This window comes from Hylaeus volcanicus, chromosome 5, assembly GCF_026283585.1.
Source record: "Hylaeus volcanicus isolate JK05 chromosome 5, UHH_iyHylVolc1.0_haploid, whole genome shotgun sequence".
Taxonomy (NCBI): domain Eukaryota; kingdom Metazoa; phylum Arthropoda; class Insecta; order Hymenoptera; family Colletidae; genus Hylaeus; species Hylaeus volcanicus.
The window spans coordinates 16,363,945-16,380,786 of NC_071980.1; the positions used below are offsets into that span (position 1 = coordinate 16,363,945).

Here is a 16,842-nt window from a genome sequence, read left to right on the forward strand (position 1 = left end):
CGTAAACTTCGTGGTTTTGAATACCATTAACTGAAAGAAGCGTGTTAAATTTCATGCGAGTATACAATTCGGACGTGAGCTCCGGTTTGCGTCGACGAAATTATTTAATACTGAAGACCTCTATCTTTGATAAATATCGCAGCTCAACTTGGTCAGTGTTAACTATCTTGTTTACTAATCATTGCATAGGCAACTCTTTCAACGAAATTCTTAAAGTCCACGAAAAAATATGTAAATGCCTGTACTTTTATAGATTTTAAGAATTTTAAGGATTGTGTTGTTGTATCTGGAGATGAACGCGTTTGGTCGAAAACGTTGGTCCAGAAAACAGTCAACGAATAAAACAGAAGGCTTGACGGATCGAATGGATCTGTTCTTTTGTTTAAGATACTGAATTAATAGACATGAGTTGAAAATTGATATTTATTGGACACCTGTATCTATTATAAATGACAAGTAATTGTAAAAGTTTGTATCGAGTGCAGATTTTATGCATTTATGGAGTACAGTAATATGGAAAGCATCAAAAAATATTTACATAATGTTTGTTTGATATAACCCATTAATTAATATAATAATGTCATATTTCGTTTTGCCTAAGTGCGCAACATGCATTTCTCATACTAGTAATGAACTAGTAATAAAGTTTCAGGGCAACGGTCTCACAAAATTAATTCATGAAACACGTTTGTCTCGTATATTAAGCAGTTCAAGTTTAAGTCGTTTGAAAGTCGCTAAATTAATAGACTCATTCGAGAGAAACATCTAACGACACTCTCGTGTAAGTTACACACGTATAGCAAACTTAAATGTAAGATCTAATACATCAGATAAAGCACCTGTACCTGAGCTGTCAAAAATTTTTCCTTTCGAGATATTGATAAAGCAAACTTGGAATAGTCGAAGTTTCGCGTTCTGGTACGGCCAGAGGCCAATCATCGACGTGATAAATATGCTCAACTTGTAATACGCCTTTAATTCACCCATCGTTTTCAGTGGTTTTAACTCAACTGACACCAAGGTGTCTATCCACCTCAGGCGCCATCCCCTCCCTCAAAAAGCAACCTTCCCTATTGAAATGATTTTCTTCGACATACAGTGAAGATTCGCAAACCGGCACTGAAACGAATGACGGTACCTATATTTGCCTCGTTACTTATTCATCTATAAGTACATGGTGGACGATGATGAACCGATCGATATTCTTTGACGTTGGCAATGCATTCACGTGCTACTAAGAAAATGATACGTTTCGAAAAAAGGGGAAACGACTGGGCACTTGCAAATGTGTACTAGAAGAACTGGTGGTTTTTGAGAAAGATATTTTGTATTGTTCTTGTCTCTTGGTGCCCACGTGGATTCTTTTTTTATGTGGATCTTTCATTCGGAGAGCAGTGTCAATCTTAGAGAGGAATGTCATGGGAAGTATGTGGTAATTTCGTGCCTTTTTTACGTTTTCTCAGTTTGTGCAATTTTTTGCAGTCATTAAAATTACTTTTTGTTCAAGTGTTGTGTATTATTTTGCAGCTTTTGTAAAGCTCTTTCATATTTAGTTATTAGCTACATAAATTTAGAGAGTAATTATCGTCGCTTATACTTAAGAATTATTTTAATGGCAATAAGCCCCAAAGAAAAATACAATTTAGAAAAACAAAAGCGGGCGCCATGATTGCATAGTGTTCGTCATACGAGCCGCGACGATACAATGTTTTTCTTCGACGCGCGACGGTCGCGCGCCAAGAACAGTAGTAAATTACACGTTGGGGGAGGCACGCTAGCCTTTCGTGTTTGGGGAAACGCTTCGAGTCTCTCTGCTTTCGAATATCGTCTTCGCCAACCAGACGATCTTTTTCCCACAGTTATGGAAAGTTAATGTCGGCAATTTCCTTCCAGCGTCAACCTATTTTGCGTGGTCGTCGGTGCCACAAGTGGATGGCCTCCTCTGGTGTATTTTACTCGCTTATTGTCGTTCGATCGCGCAACAAGTTGCTCCCAGTTCTCGGGAGCGTGTATACGTTCCAAAGAGGCCACAGTTTGCACGCCACGATCGTACACGTTGAATGAGAGGCATTGAAAGAGTTCTCGCGACTGGCTGGATGCGGCAACGCGAACGATTAATCATTTCTGGATCTTTGTCGTGACATGGATGAAACCAAGACGTTTGCTACCTAATTTTATGGACGTCGTACGATGTAAGTTTTATATATGGTTTACTTAGAACGTTTTTATAAGTAGGACAATAATACAATAATAAGTGGGACTTTAATTCTTTTAGAATTCGAGGTGTCAATAAAATGATTGTTGATGAGGTAACGGTGATCTGATTTTCAAATCTCAGATTAGAGGTTTCATCTTCGAAGTCAATCTAAGCTTAGTATTCGTGGCAGTAGAATGTTAAGGAAGCATCTTGAGTTGCTGGTAGATCCCAGAAGAAAGTCCTCGAGTGCAAAGGGTTGAACGATTCTCGTATATTAAAATTATGTTCCACGTCGAACGAAGACGATTTTAATCGAGTAACCATTCGATCGAGTAGACGTTGCGAGTGAATGTTTGCACAGTTTTTATTTCTTTGAACACTAAGGTCTGATTCAGATTAGTAAAAGAGAATAACGTGACTGATGGCAATCGGAGATTAGAATGTTTGTGTTTCAAGACGAGAACTAATTTTGCGTTCTCATAGAAACTAATGAAATTTCTTCGTAGAATTTAACTGCAGATCGATTTACGCCCGACCGCCAGAAGGTTCGTGTATAAAATCAGTCACAGCTGTATCATGCATCTGAACATTCTGTCTAGAACTTACTCACGCAACCTGACAGATCATGCTTTACGCGGCAAATGTGAGTCACGTATGTTCGTATTCCCGAGTATATTCGTTGCCCTGGATGTATTTGAGACACGTACGTTCGTATATCTGAATTCCACGTATATTCGCGTTCTTTTATGGAAACAGCAAAACCCATCCATAATATTTCTTATGTATAGCTATGGTTTATTTGAAAATCTAGAGGCCATCCGCACACAGTCAAACATATTCCAAAATCCCCATCCGAATTCTCACGTTTCGTATGGAAAATTTATACTGATGCAGCAATTGCTGCAAGAGCAATTCAGATTCAGAAAATGCATTCTGCAATTTATGATACAGATGGTTAAAATTTTCATTCGAATAATACATACCACATAAAACGAAAGTGTAATTATTTATTCACGACGCTTGTTCGATAGAACAGTTAAACGAACCGTTCGATGTGAATTGTTTCATTCGTTTAAATTTCCTTTTGTCATCAGTAACGACGTATTCGTGTGTTAAAGTATGCACAGCGTGTTTAGTACAATGTAGGCGTAATTACGGAGGAATGAGTAAACAAAAGAACAGAGTAAGTTCGTGCAAACATTTCTCCTGCTTAACCTACTTTCAAAGTTGGAAGTCATTTTAGTATTACTCTCCTATGTTTACAGAAAGTATGATGACCAGTTTTTGCAAAAACTCTTTTTATTATTCTTCTTCGTTGAATTCGCGGAGGAAAAACATTTGCGTATTTTCTGAAGCGACCTGTACGGAAACAAGAATCAAAACAAGTACAAGTGTTAATCATTAGAAAGCATTCGGCCGAATTTATCGTACAACTGTGTTACGTGTACATATATTTATTGCTGTAAATGTTTTATCGAGTGTCTCGAGTAGAAGTTTCCCACTGTTTATAATGATATTTATTGTTTAATTGAGCATAAAAACGTTAGGTAAGACAACAGCATGCTGCATATCTGGAAGTAAATATTAACTAGAATGGATCGAATTGATCGAGAACACGTTACTTTCGGACACGTTACCGTCGAAAAGCCGTGACATGACGGCGTGAAGAGTTTGCCCAGTATAATTATGGTGCACTTTAAACTTCTTTGCATAATTGGTACAATTAATTTTTGGGCGGGTAAAGGTATCGCGTACCATTGCGTATCGTATCTGTAACATTCGCACAAATTAGAGCTGCAAAGAGAATTAACTTTACTTGTTATGTCGTTTCATTACAGAATTTTATTTGTTACAGTAAAAAAAAATGTTGGAGAGACAAAAAGATTGTGTTACATTGATTTTTGCTGACAAATAAATTTTCTTTGAATTTTCCAGGGTGAAAGAACTTCATAGGATAAAGGACATCGAATTTTGGTTCCAGTTTTATTGAAAAGTCTTTTCAGACGGGTTTCTACTGGTGATTTGTTATCTAATTTAAATGTTACACAGTGGAGATTTTAATTCAATTTATAGAAATCAGAAGTTAATGCCTGCAAAGATCTTTCAGGCTGCAGAAAGGAAACACTTAACGAGTTGAATTAACCCTTTGCACTCTGAGAATTTCTTTTAATATGAACATACAAGTAAGTGCAAAGACTCAAGAGAAGTAAGTACTAAATAAAAAATAGAGCAGTAATACTCAAATAACAGAATATGGAACATAACGTATCATTACACGGCATGTTAACGAAGTTCTTCCAACATTGTAATACGCACGTATTTGTTAAAATGTCGAAACAACAATCGATCAATTCTTGTCCCATATAGTTGCCTATGAATAGGTAGTAAAGCTGATAAATCAAGAAAAGAACTGACTCCGAAATAATCATAACATTCTTTCTCATTATTACAGCTTGCGCGAACTAAATAAAAATAAATGAACGGAATTATACTTTTGATACCAAATCAATGGTATTGAACAATTTTCACACAAGTATAAGTGAAGAAAGGCGCTGGTTATTGTTGTTCTGATATATTCAGATGAAAAAAATAATCAAATACAAGACGTACTCACACAGTATAGAGTCAGGGTGTTCATAATAACACCAAGCAAAAGTAGAATAAAATAAGACATAGCGAAGCATATTTCTAGGGAATGGACATACCTTTCAAAATAAAATATTATTAAACTATTGATGGTAGCATTAAAATTGAAGTTCACGTTTGATAGAATGAATGTTTGCGACAAAATAAAAATAATACACATTTCGAAACCACGAATGGTCAACGCTTCATTAGAAATTCTAATTCTGGAACTGAATACTTTATAGAGATCCTCAAAAAATATGTATATTATTTTTACTGAATTTGGAAGTATGTTATGATAAAATTTCTAAAAAATTCTAAGCAATCAATCGAGCCTGACACATACGCTTTTTGATTGTGAAAATACCAACTTGATGATTCTGTGGTGTGTTATCACTGCTTCGATTAATTTATGCGATAGCTAGGAAGAAATATTAAGTATTCTGTACGCTAATTATATGTGAAATAATACTCATACAATAATGTTGTAACCAAATTATCTCACCTAGTAACCTCGAACATTCCACAACAATGGAATATTAACGTAATCATCAATATTTCGGAGGCTGTTACTGTCACCATACCCATTATGACGGTAGTAGCTAGGTAGAAAGAAATAGTAGAGTAATACTTCTTTATATTAAGAATATGTTCCGTTTTGGTTGCAAACTTGTGGAGACGAGATTCGTAGAATGGTGTCAAGACTTTGCTAATACTACTCGGTGAAAATTCGAATACGATTACAAAAATTGTAGCCGATGTGATGCATACTGCAAGTATGAAAGATAATATTAAGATAAGAACTATTGCAGAAGATCTAAATCAGAGGAGGTGTTTTTATTATATTTATATTCGAATCAAATATGAATGTTTGATTAATGATATTTAAATATTCAAATCACTTCAAATATTGATTTTCATTGTGAAAATATAGAAAATAATATAATATATTCATAATAATAATAAAATATACAACACGAGTAACATATTCCATTATTACACTATTCACGGATTACAGCTCGTAATGTACATCCTTAAAAACAAATTTGCCAAAAATTCAGAATAGAAGTGGTTTCGAAAAATGTTAAATTTGCTCTTACTTATTAACAACGTCCAGAGAAGTTTACCGTGTTCGGCGTATTTCTTTAATATGTTATACTCATCAACGTTCCGTAAAGTGTTCCAGTCGTATTGAATGCAGCAGAAAAACGTTCTCACCTGTTGCGCACATAGTTGATGAGTGTCGCCAATGTAAAGTGCTTATTTCATGATAAATCTGACACATTCTGCAGTAACGCTTTAGTGTTTTAACAAACTTCAAATATAGTGCTGCCTATAGTAATATTTAAGCTTATGTCGAATAATTATTTCCATAGTTTAAAAATTTCCTTTAAATTATAGTAGTTGTACGCGCTGGCAATGGCATAGGAATGCAATTTTAACAATTTAGACTAAAAATTTTTCAAATATCATCTAAAGGTCGTTATAACAAAATTTGTACTGTCGCTACAAAAAGTGCCAGTGGTGACATGGAAGAATTAAAAATCAGAATAAAAGTTTGTATTAGTTGCTTACTCCATCCATGTGAAGGTACATCATTAAATATTTGTCGAAGAACACATACACGCCCGTGAGATATATTACTGATCTTAAAACCTCATGCAAATCGTTTTCGTTCAAAAATATCTCGATCATCTAAAAGTATCATAATCTTTGACAAGTGCAAAGTAGTTTGTTCTTCTCTAAAAACGAGACTTCTTCAGTATAATGAATGACAAAATTGGACCTTGGAAATGAGTCAAAAATATATTACAGTAATTGATAGAACTTTATGAAGGACAACTTGCACTAAAGAAATAAAAAAAATATGAAAAGTATGTATATAAGTTGATATAAATAGAATATAATAAAATATAAAAATATATGTAAGTCTAAATAACAAAGGCTAAATGAAGTAATAAAAGATTCTTTTGTGAGACTATCGATTAGTTTCATAACGCGATATATTTTTTTACAATTTCATTTAATTTTAATCAATTTTGTTAAATATTATACCAAAGAGAAACATAAGCAAACGTTCGAAACGTTTATTAAAAGAGAAACTATGCTACAACTGGCTATCGATGTTTTATCTATACAAGCATGTTATTAATTTGAATAATCGAAAACAGTGACATTACCTGGAGAACGAAGCACATTAAAAAACAATAGGGGAAATAGAATCTTTTAATCTTTTCTGGCCATCTAGCATTCGTATTCCAGAGTCCCAGATATACGAGGAGTTTATGGCCGAGTTTGCAGTAACGATAGCCAGAGAAGTCCATGCTCGGTCGAAGGTTAAAATACGTCTGGGTCTCAGTTTTCCCAGCCTCCACGGATTCTGATAAAATATTACCTCTTTTCGAATTTTTCAGGAAAATTCACAGCAAACTGTATCGAAATTATACACCAACGGATACCAGTCGCGTATCGATTCGCAAAAGTACCACGAGACGACAAAATGTTTCTTGGAAATATCCGGATACTTTACTATATTACGCCGTTATAAGTGGCTGTTTTCCAGCTAGTCACCTTCCTTTATGAATTCATAATCAACGCTGGTGTGATCGCAACAAGTTGCAACGAGGGAAATGTTCGTTACAGTATAGTTTCGAGGGTTGCGCAGCGAACACTTCTCTTCAGTTTCACCCTTTTTTTAGAATTCAAGGACTGTAAATATTAATCCTGGTTTCTTTTCACGCAGAATATTCGTGGTCAGTTTTATTTCAGTCGTTGATCAATATAGTTCTCATTGGGAGTGGAAGTATTGTTAAGAAAAGAAAGAAAAGTCGAACAACTATATTATCGTAATGGTAAAAGTATTATTTATCGTAAAGCATACAGACTTGTTGGTAAAATTTTAGAACAATGGACAACGTTATGATGTTGCTTGGATAGTATTATATTTACATGTCCAAGTGCAACTGCCTAATAGAACATTGTTTAATTGAAAGTTAGGAGTTATGGATCCCTCGAAACAGTAGATGTATGTGAACCAATTGTTACTAGAGTTGCTACTTACGGAGTATCAAAGTGGTTCCTGTCACCCCGTGTAATATACAGAATGTTTAAAGTTTCTAAGTATTTCTAACAATTGCAAAAGTTACCATTTTTTGGGGGATGGTTTTGTGAAGTCCTTTTTGACTTTCGAATTCACTGCTGGATAAAATTTGTTTAGACTGGAAAAAAATCATTTTATGCAAGCCTTGAATCTAGTGTAAGGCTCCAGGATCGCTATTTTATTTTAAAAATCTAAGCAAACATGATTTTTTTAAGTCATTATCACTATTAAGTCAATAGTATTCGAAAAGAAAATTCTTGAACATTGCTATGATTTTCAAAGGCACCTCCCACCCTCAACATGTGTCAGTCGTTGCCATTTTGCGCAAAATTATTTTCTTCAAAAACCTGGCTCGAGAAAACTTAATTTAATACATTATTGAAAATTGAAAATGCTGCATTTTTCAATTTCAGAAAACCAAGCACTGAGACAGAGTAGTGATCGTGAAATACTCTTGTAAACAATAACAAGATATTTTTAAATACAAACATTGCGACGCATGCACTAAGAACCGTTCCTTCGAATATCTTTGAACTTATCACCAGAAAATTTTCCTTTTGTCCCAAAAAAATTCTTAAATATGCACCTTTTTCGTTCTGGGTAAACTTTCTCACTTAAGTTCGTGCTTGATTCTCGATTCGTCGAGGTAAAACAACTATCCAACTGAACCCTCCTAAAAGTACTCTATCCTGCAATGAATTCGATCGTCGTAACCCCACTTCGTAAAACCATTTCCAAAAATTACATCTCAAGACCATCGGGAATACTTGAAACGCCCCTGACCATGAACACGTTTACTTTGACCATCGTCGTTCCCAATTGGTTTCACCGTTCACCAATTTAATTTCGCCGTCGATCTTGACACCACCGCGAAAACAATCCCTCTGAACGTCACTCGGTCCCAATCTTCGCGCAGCAACTGGAAACCCGAACACTCTCGCGGAAGATCACTCGAAGCATACGAATTACCCAGAGATAAACCCGACCGCAAGTCAGCCATCGACAAAAGCCTCTTTTTGGACGCGTAGACGAAACTTTGGACGCAGTACATCCTCCTGTGAAGTCGGAAACGCGAGTGCGATGCAATCGATCGCGCAACCCCTTTATATGGTTTCAGCCCCCGCTATAATCGTTGAACGTGTCGTGGGGCTAGACGAAAGTGATCGATAGCTGGTATAATTTGCACGATCGATGGCTCCAGAGTGTCTCCGAAAAAGTGAAAAATATTGAGAGAAATTAAGAGGCATTTTTCTAGTAAGAGGGTAGTCAACCCTCGGAGTTCAGACACCCCTTCTATTCGGCAAGGACGACGCAAGCGCACAATTTCCCTCTGATTGTCCGCCACTGGCGTTTTAAATGTTGCATACGAGCCAAAATTGTATACTTTGTGCAGGGTGGCAGGCAATGTCGTTCCCATCATGGGTATTTAATGCTAGTGGCTGGATCGATTTGGGGACGATAGCGCGAGTGGTGGACAGAGACAGAGTCGTTTGAATTTCGAGGGGAACGAGTCCTGGTTTTAAATGAACTTGGGTTCCTTGAACTTGACCCCAAAAAAGCTTAATTAAAACACATTTCAAATTATAGTTTGATAGGGGTGGAAGAATATACGTTTCCTTTGTTATAGGCTCGTTAAGAGTTGTTCTCGGCTACAAGTATGTGGTCATTTTCAAGGATTGCGGAGAAAGAAAAATTAGAATCAATAAGAAATTAATTTAATTTAATCGTAGAAAGCTTTTGGAAAGATTATTCTACATAGAAAATCTTGGAAATGATAATATAAAGATGCAATCGAAGAGCACTGTTAGATATGAATTTCTGTGATATTACAACCGAAGGGACCAATTAGATGTAAATATTATAAATCTGTATATGTGTACACCACATAAAAATTGTGAAATATTCATTCGTACTTTCCTGTTCATTATTGTACAAAACTGTCCGGCTTTGACAAAAAGAGAATAATTTCTATAAGCTTGTTTACTATAATGAAACATGCAAAAGATGAAGCGCATAATTAATTGTACAAACGGAATGTAATTTTCTTTTAATTACGACGTATTTAGGTACTCGAAAGCGTGCCAGTACTTAATTTACAATCGAGGAGGTTTAAAAGCTTTTTAATGGAAGTAAGAGTAACTAGTATTAAACAGTTATTAAAGTGTAATTTAAATTAAATTTGGACTGCAATCTATCGAGTTCATTACCTTCGCACGTATGCTACAAAATTAAATTCAAATAAATGACGAACGAATCGTGGACTATCTCAGAAATGTCTGCGCATTTTTAAATTGCGACAAATAATAATTTGAAACATGACAAATGGAAGAATTCTATTATTGTTCTAAAAATAATTGCAACCTCTGAAATACCTAATACACTAATTATTGTTTCAATTATAAAACTGTTTTCTTTTGGAATAAATGAGCAAAATATTAAAATTTTTACTTTTTTCTTACGTTCTGTAAATAAATGACAATGCAAACGAATGCCAGATTTTTTTTTTAAGATACTGAGAGTTTAAAAATAATAACAGCAATGGGATTAAAGTAATGTAATTATTTCTGAGACACCCTGATAGTAACCTCTTGACAGGGTCACTAGTAGAAAGGGTCAGCCGCCTAAGTGTGTCACAGGACATATCGATTCCCTGCGAAAGGGAGGGAAAGTATGTCATAGAAGGAACGCCAGCACGTAAGGGAAAATCGATGCATCGAGTCAGACAACGAACGCATTCAAATCAGTCTTGACCTTCTCAATATACGTAGTTACACAGAAAAATTTGTCTAAACTTGAAATTTTTAAGCTACTACACTAACTATTATTATCGTATTATGTAACTATTATATATTCCTGTAGTATTATTCACAAGTCCATCTTTAATTTCAAACACGATTATTTAAGAAACTTACCTACAAATGTAACCTTATTTATTGCATACTTATTCAACCCCCATATAAAAGTATCACACTGTGCAATAGGAAATCACATAGTACTTACTATACAGTGAGTTAGAGGAAGAAGAGGAGGGAGTTGTGAGGGAGAGGGTACTTATTTATTTACTTTGATAAATAACTTAATGACTTACTAGTAACACATAAAAATTGTATAAAATGCAATTGACAATGTCTCCAACTTCGAACTAGACATTTTAAATTCATCATTTTTACGCGTCTCGTAAAAATCCTTTAGGAGTTTAGGAGTTTCTTTGAGGTAGTTTACGATATAACTCACATTCTGACTCACAGTGATATCAATGGAAGTGTGCATCGTCGAATCGTTAAGTTTAAATTTTCTTTCTGATGCACGATAACTGCTTAAAATTCATGAATGAGTATTCCTTGCGATGAAGTGTTGCCCCCGCAATATCTTCAGGGTGTTCCAATCAACGAGTGATCATGAAATGACTAAAATCAGTAAATGACGATTCGATTTTGCAATTCCACAACTTGAGAGTTTATTTAGATCATTTTTCTAATACCTCTACACTAGCGTTGAATTATGAAAAATAGAATCAATATTTGTCTGTACATATGGTTCCTCAGAACGTGGCACTCACTACAGTTTATCATACGAATGAAGGTCTATCGTTCAAAGGAAGATGATTAGATCTAACCACTCGGCTGAGTCGAATATAGCATAGTAAAGTACGAAAACGACGTGCTCAACATCTGAAATGTTAATGCATTTAATGTAGAATTGACAATTACAGATCAGTGGTCGGTAATCAATAACCTGCGAATTTAACATTGAAAAAATTAGAATACGTAAAATTAGGCAAGATTTCATACTTTTATATTTAACGGAGAAGTAAATCACTTGACAAGATTCAGAATTCGTAGTTTTAGAAATAATGTCAACATTGTACTAAATTCATAAAAGTTGCTACTGTATAAGTAGTACTGATTCAAAAATTTCGCAAACCAAACATTGTTTATAAAATCCGACCCAGATTCACAGATGCCTGCCGACCACTGCTGTAAACACTTTAAAAAGCGCAAAATATTACCGCCGAAAAGCCTTCGAAGCATGGAATAAATAAACTGGAAAGGTTAAACGCAGAATCGATCGAACTACGATGCAGTATCATCAAGACCAGTTTCTGCATACTCGGTGGAGTACGATACCACATGGAATTGTATCTACGTTTTAAAAAGGCGTTACGTTAACATCGTCATACACGCACTTGCACATTCATGAATTACCATGTACATGAGAAGACATTTTGAAGTGCAATCAACTGTTCAAAGTAATCACAACTCACGTTTCGTAAAAGACGCACCGACTATTGTCGATTATAAGCTGTCCACTAAGATTATTCAAGAACATGATTACTACATGGATGGCCACTATTACGGTGGAAAGAACAAGTTCTTGTGGATCACCCATTTCCACGTACCCTAGAAAACACTGATCACACAGAATGAAGTTTTAATGATAAGTAGGCTTAAAGGAACCTAAAAATAATATTAATTTCTTTGAAAGCCACGAAAAGTTTTCCATGTATAGAGTCTCGATGGTTGCTCAAACTGGAGTGTTAAAATATAAAAATCCATGTATTAGAGTTTGTTGACTATAAATTCCAAGAGCCTTTTACTAGTAACAAACATGATAGTCACCGCGTTAAACAAAATTTCGCTGCTACTTGGAACGTTTCAAAGTACTCCTATGTGTAACAAGATTGTAAAGTGTAAAAATATTCCAAGAGAAAAAAGTTACTGCTAATGATACTTACATGGTATAGGTTTACACCGAACGACATTACAACCAGTAGAATCGCTACTAAATAAGACACCATCATCTTCGTCACTATTTCGTTGATAATCCTGTGTTTAAGGACATATCGTGATGATACTATTGGTTCACCAGAAAATAATATCAGAAGCATACACGAGAGAATAAGACGCATTTAGAAAGTAGAATTTGTGACAAGGGCTGGGCAAGTCGATCGTTTCAGCGCACGGCGTGCACGTCAATTAGTGGCGCCACTGTAAAGGACGACACTCAAGTTTAACCCTTTGCACTCGAGGCCCTTTTTTCTGGTATATATCTTAGCAGTCTACTGTCACGAATACTAAGCTCAGATTGACTTCGAAAATGAGATTTCTAATTTGAGATTTGAGAATCAGGTCACCTTTGCCTCAACGACAATCATTTTATTGAAACTTCGAGTTCCAAAGAAATGAAACCTAAAGGAAACCAAGTGGTGACTGAGAGTCACCTCTCGAGTGCAAAGGGTTAAATGTAGTTCGAGAGTCGCCATCTCACTCCTAGAAAACGTATAGAGAAGAGGATTTTCATGGCACGCAGTCATAACTTTCCTCTATCCTCCATCTACCCTTGTTAAAAAAAGATACAGCAACCCCCTACTACAACTTTCTTTCTTTCAGGTCATCTTTATGGCGCCATTAGGTTGCGTTTCGCCGTGACGTCACTACTTGACGTGCTAATAAAATAATCGTGGTGCTCAGCCTAGTTTAGCATAAAATCAAGCTTTATGGTAGTCTAGTATAGAAATCATTGCTACGAGTTTCAAACGAATTTTACCAACTTAATACATTTTTTGTGTACTGTTACAGCCTCACGAATGCCACTGTAATCCGACACGCCACCCTCTGAAACGTCGACCCGTTTGGCTGCGTCTGCAATCGTGCTTCGTACGCGATAACTAGAAGGTAAAGAGATATTACTAAATCTCCGTAACAAGTACGATTTCCAAACACGATCGTGTACCCAGTAATTTGAAACAGTCCGCATATGTAGTACGCGCAAACGGAGAGCGTCGATTCGGTGCACGTTATCACCAACAATCCAATCCCAGTCGTCAGTATGACGTGCAGGGTTACCAAATCGACATACTTGTCCTGATTAACGATGAATCCTAGGAGTTTTAGGTACCTGTTTCGCGATCCTTTCTGGGGTAACAGGATGTTGAACACTATTGGGAAGGATAACAGTGACACAATGCTAACGATTCCTAAGCAACACGCCCCTAGAATTTAGAACACAGATTTGGTATTAATGGACTTGGGACGAATATTATAAGTAGGTGGATGTGTATGAAACGACTGTTTGAGATATTTTTGTAGTTGGAGAGAGCTGATATATTTGAATCTTTGTTTGGGGCTGTTTTCTGACGTTCCTTTGGTAGGACTTAGGGCTAGGAGTAACACTTGCATTCATCCAAGTGGCCACAGGGAATTCTTCGTGAAATATCGAGGAAAAAATGTTTATTGAACGCCTTACGTAAGAAGATGAGGACAGTACGTTTTGAGGCATCGATATGCTCCATTAACATCTTCCTTTCAACCGGTTGTTTCAGCGTATCGTAATCAGTTTGTATGCTATTATAGACAAATTTTATCTACGGGCAACAGAAAAACAATAAAATAAACTTTTATTATGATTTTGTTTCAAATTCTGCGCGTTAAAATCTTCAAACAGAGTGACTAGGTGTCAGACCCCGTGCCTTGATGTTGTAAAACATGAAAAAAAAAAAAATTGAGTTCGAGAGCTGAAAGTAGTCCATGTCGTGATTGATGACTTACGACTGGAAAACAGTGGATAAAACCAACGTATCGTGAAAAGAACAACAACATAGGGCAAGTGAACGATAACGCTGTCACCACGTCCTTCGAGGTAAAATCAGAGGTAGTTAACAAACCGATCTGGAAAAATATTTCGTTTGTTAGTCCGCAATTAAGGAGCTCAGCAATAAAGAAGTATGATCCTTCAAGAAAATAAGTAACACACAAATGTACAACCCCTTTGTTATTATAAACATTAGAGGCAGAATCTAGTGCGAAATTAACGAAGCTTCAAATTAAGAAAAATGTAAAAATGATTGAAAAAATTGAACATTCGCTAGCATACGATCAAACGCAAACATCGGGCAGACATTTAAAGATCTTTCATAATAAATTTATATGAGTGTAAATAGTTGTTCATAATAATAGTATTTCTCATAAAATATTCCAAAAATAGGAAGAGCTTAAGGAAGTCTGTATAAATTAATTTCAAGCCTTGCAGAGTCTAAAATCTAGACTCTAGATCTATCTCTGACAAGTTCAGATTAAATTAATATTAAATCAAAACAGGCTTTGCAGTGGGGTAAGGAAATAAAATACAATAAATTTCATCGAAACAAGTATTCCATAAAATTGCATAGCGGCACGGCGGCAGACTCAAACAATTAGCTTCAAGACCAGTCAAGATCCGTCACTAATAGAATTTGGTATTAATAATTCAAAAAACCAATCAAAACAGGTTTGGTACTGTGAAACACAAGTGAAAAACACAATCTATTCCTTATGGATGAGTGTTTCATATAAACACACAACGACGTAGAAAAATATAGATACGTTATCACCTGGACTATGACACAGCAGAGTATAATGAAAGCGAAAGTTATCCTTTGAACTTTAACAAGTACCGAATTGTCGAAGGGCCATAGCCCTGTGATGTATAGCAGGAAATAGTAGGTGCTGTATTGTCTTTGGAATTGATCCATTTCGTCGTCCGAAGCCGAGGAACGTCTGAGCGCAAAACCCGAGGCATCGTCCGATTACACCTCGGCATCATATTTTATTCACGTTGTCGCCTTTTCGCCTCGAATTTCCGATGCCACGCTTGTACCCAACACTGGAATATTATTCCCTCAAATTACAGACTTCCGCTGGAAACCGATTGATTTGATTACCGTTGCCGTGAAAAGTTTAGGGAATGGAATAGGAAATTCAAGAAAATCGAGAGACCATAAATGTTTTCATTGTCCGCCCATTTTTCAACAAGGGGGTGTAGAATTTTTATCGCCACCGTTCGCTTTCAGAATCGACGTGGACACTAAGTGGAGCAGGCGTCTCCGCGGACACACCTTTGCTTCCTTTAAAGAGTAAGGATAGACAGAAGGGCATATTGGAAATATGACGTTTTCGAAGAATAATTGAAACATCGAGACGAACCAGAGAACAGGTTTTCAAAACTTCATGTATTCCATTACAAATGGGTGTAACATGGATTGAAATATTTTGAGATGTACTCAAAAAGCTTCCTTCTGGTTTGCGCATTCCTTCTTGGAAATGCAGGTACGTAGAAATGTAAATAAGAGTTGGATTGAAATGGATTAAACAATTTTATTTACAGACCAAACCTAACTATTAGTAATTATTCACCCGAATAGTGAATCAACACATACGTTGTTACATGTTAGTAAATAATAATTCGAACAAGGGATGAATATTTATTTGTTCATGTCGGTTATTTGATTATAATAATATACACTGCCGTCGAATAAAAGGAAAATTGGGAATTTATGTAATATTCAATTCCTTTCATTAACAAAGAACAGCAATTATAAATACCTGTGAGGAGGAATTGTTTTGGTATTTAGCTGTAGGCTCGTCTATAAGTTGAGTGACTTACCTGAAATGAAAAGAAAAAGTCAAGTTAATGGCAAACAAACACAACCTTGGTTTTACTTAAATCATATATAATTATTTAACCCCTTAAGCTACAACCACGTGTGAGCCTAGTGGTCGGATAGTTGGGACAAAACTAATAATCACGAGCCTGGCCCGTGGCGTATTGTTAGGGCCAAATGTAAACTTCAAATTTTAGTCCCAAGATGTAGGAACTTAAATCGTAGCTTAAGGGGTCACGTTAATGTTATAAATAGATATTTGACATATAAGAATTAATATTTTTCGTACAACATGTAATCAACCATCCTTTCTTAAAGAATAGCGGATAGTTCAATAGGAGTGATTAGTGATTAGAGCATCGCGCGTTAAAAGGTAGGTAAATTCAATCTTACTTAAAAAAAAAATATAGAAAAGGTCAAAAGATGGTTGATAAATAACTGTCTTAGAGCACTGCAATACTACTACGACGAATTTCTGCACCGATAAAACGTAAATTATAG

The 16,842-nt window shown here is 35.7% G+C and overlaps 2 protein-coding genes and 1 long non-coding RNA gene across 5 annotated transcripts in view; 1 reads left to right on the plus strand and 2 right to left on the minus strand.

Moving 5' to 3' along the window:
- LOC128876568 (mannosyl-oligosaccharide 1,2-alpha-mannosidase IA) overlaps window positions 1-16,842 on the minus strand; it is a 540,141-nt gene that overhangs the window by 38,163 nt on the left and 485,136 nt on the right. The gene's annotated exons all lie outside the window — the stretch shown is intronic.
- On the plus strand, window positions 1,699-16,306 carry LOC128876576 (uncharacterized). Of its 2 annotated transcripts, XR_008457071.1 has the most exons (5): window positions 1,699-2,192; window positions 13,313-13,422; window positions 13,502-13,597; window positions 15,751-16,006; window positions 16,065-16,306. It is a non-coding gene; the product is annotated as an uncharacterized LOC128876576 (long non-coding RNA). The 2 variants fall into 2 exon arrangements; XR_008457072.1 differs by lacking the exons at window positions 1,699-2,192; window positions 13,313-13,422 and adding an exon at window positions 3,832-4,380.
- On the minus strand, window positions 10,983-14,831 carry LOC128876572 (uncharacterized). The gene is made up of 9 exons (XM_054123047.1): window positions 14,471-14,831; window positions 14,169-14,286; window positions 13,656-13,914; window positions 13,474-13,590; window positions 12,658-12,748; window positions 12,187-12,332; window positions 11,932-12,064; window positions 11,404-11,593; window positions 10,983-11,329 (listed from the first exon to the last, which is right to left on the minus strand). The coding sequence occupies exons 1-8, from the start codon at window positions 14,519-14,521 to the stop codon at window positions 11,534-11,536; spliced, it is 975 nt and encodes a 324-aa protein (XP_053979022.1). The 5' UTR covers window positions 14,522-14,831; the 3' UTR covers window positions 10,983-11,329; window positions 11,404-11,533.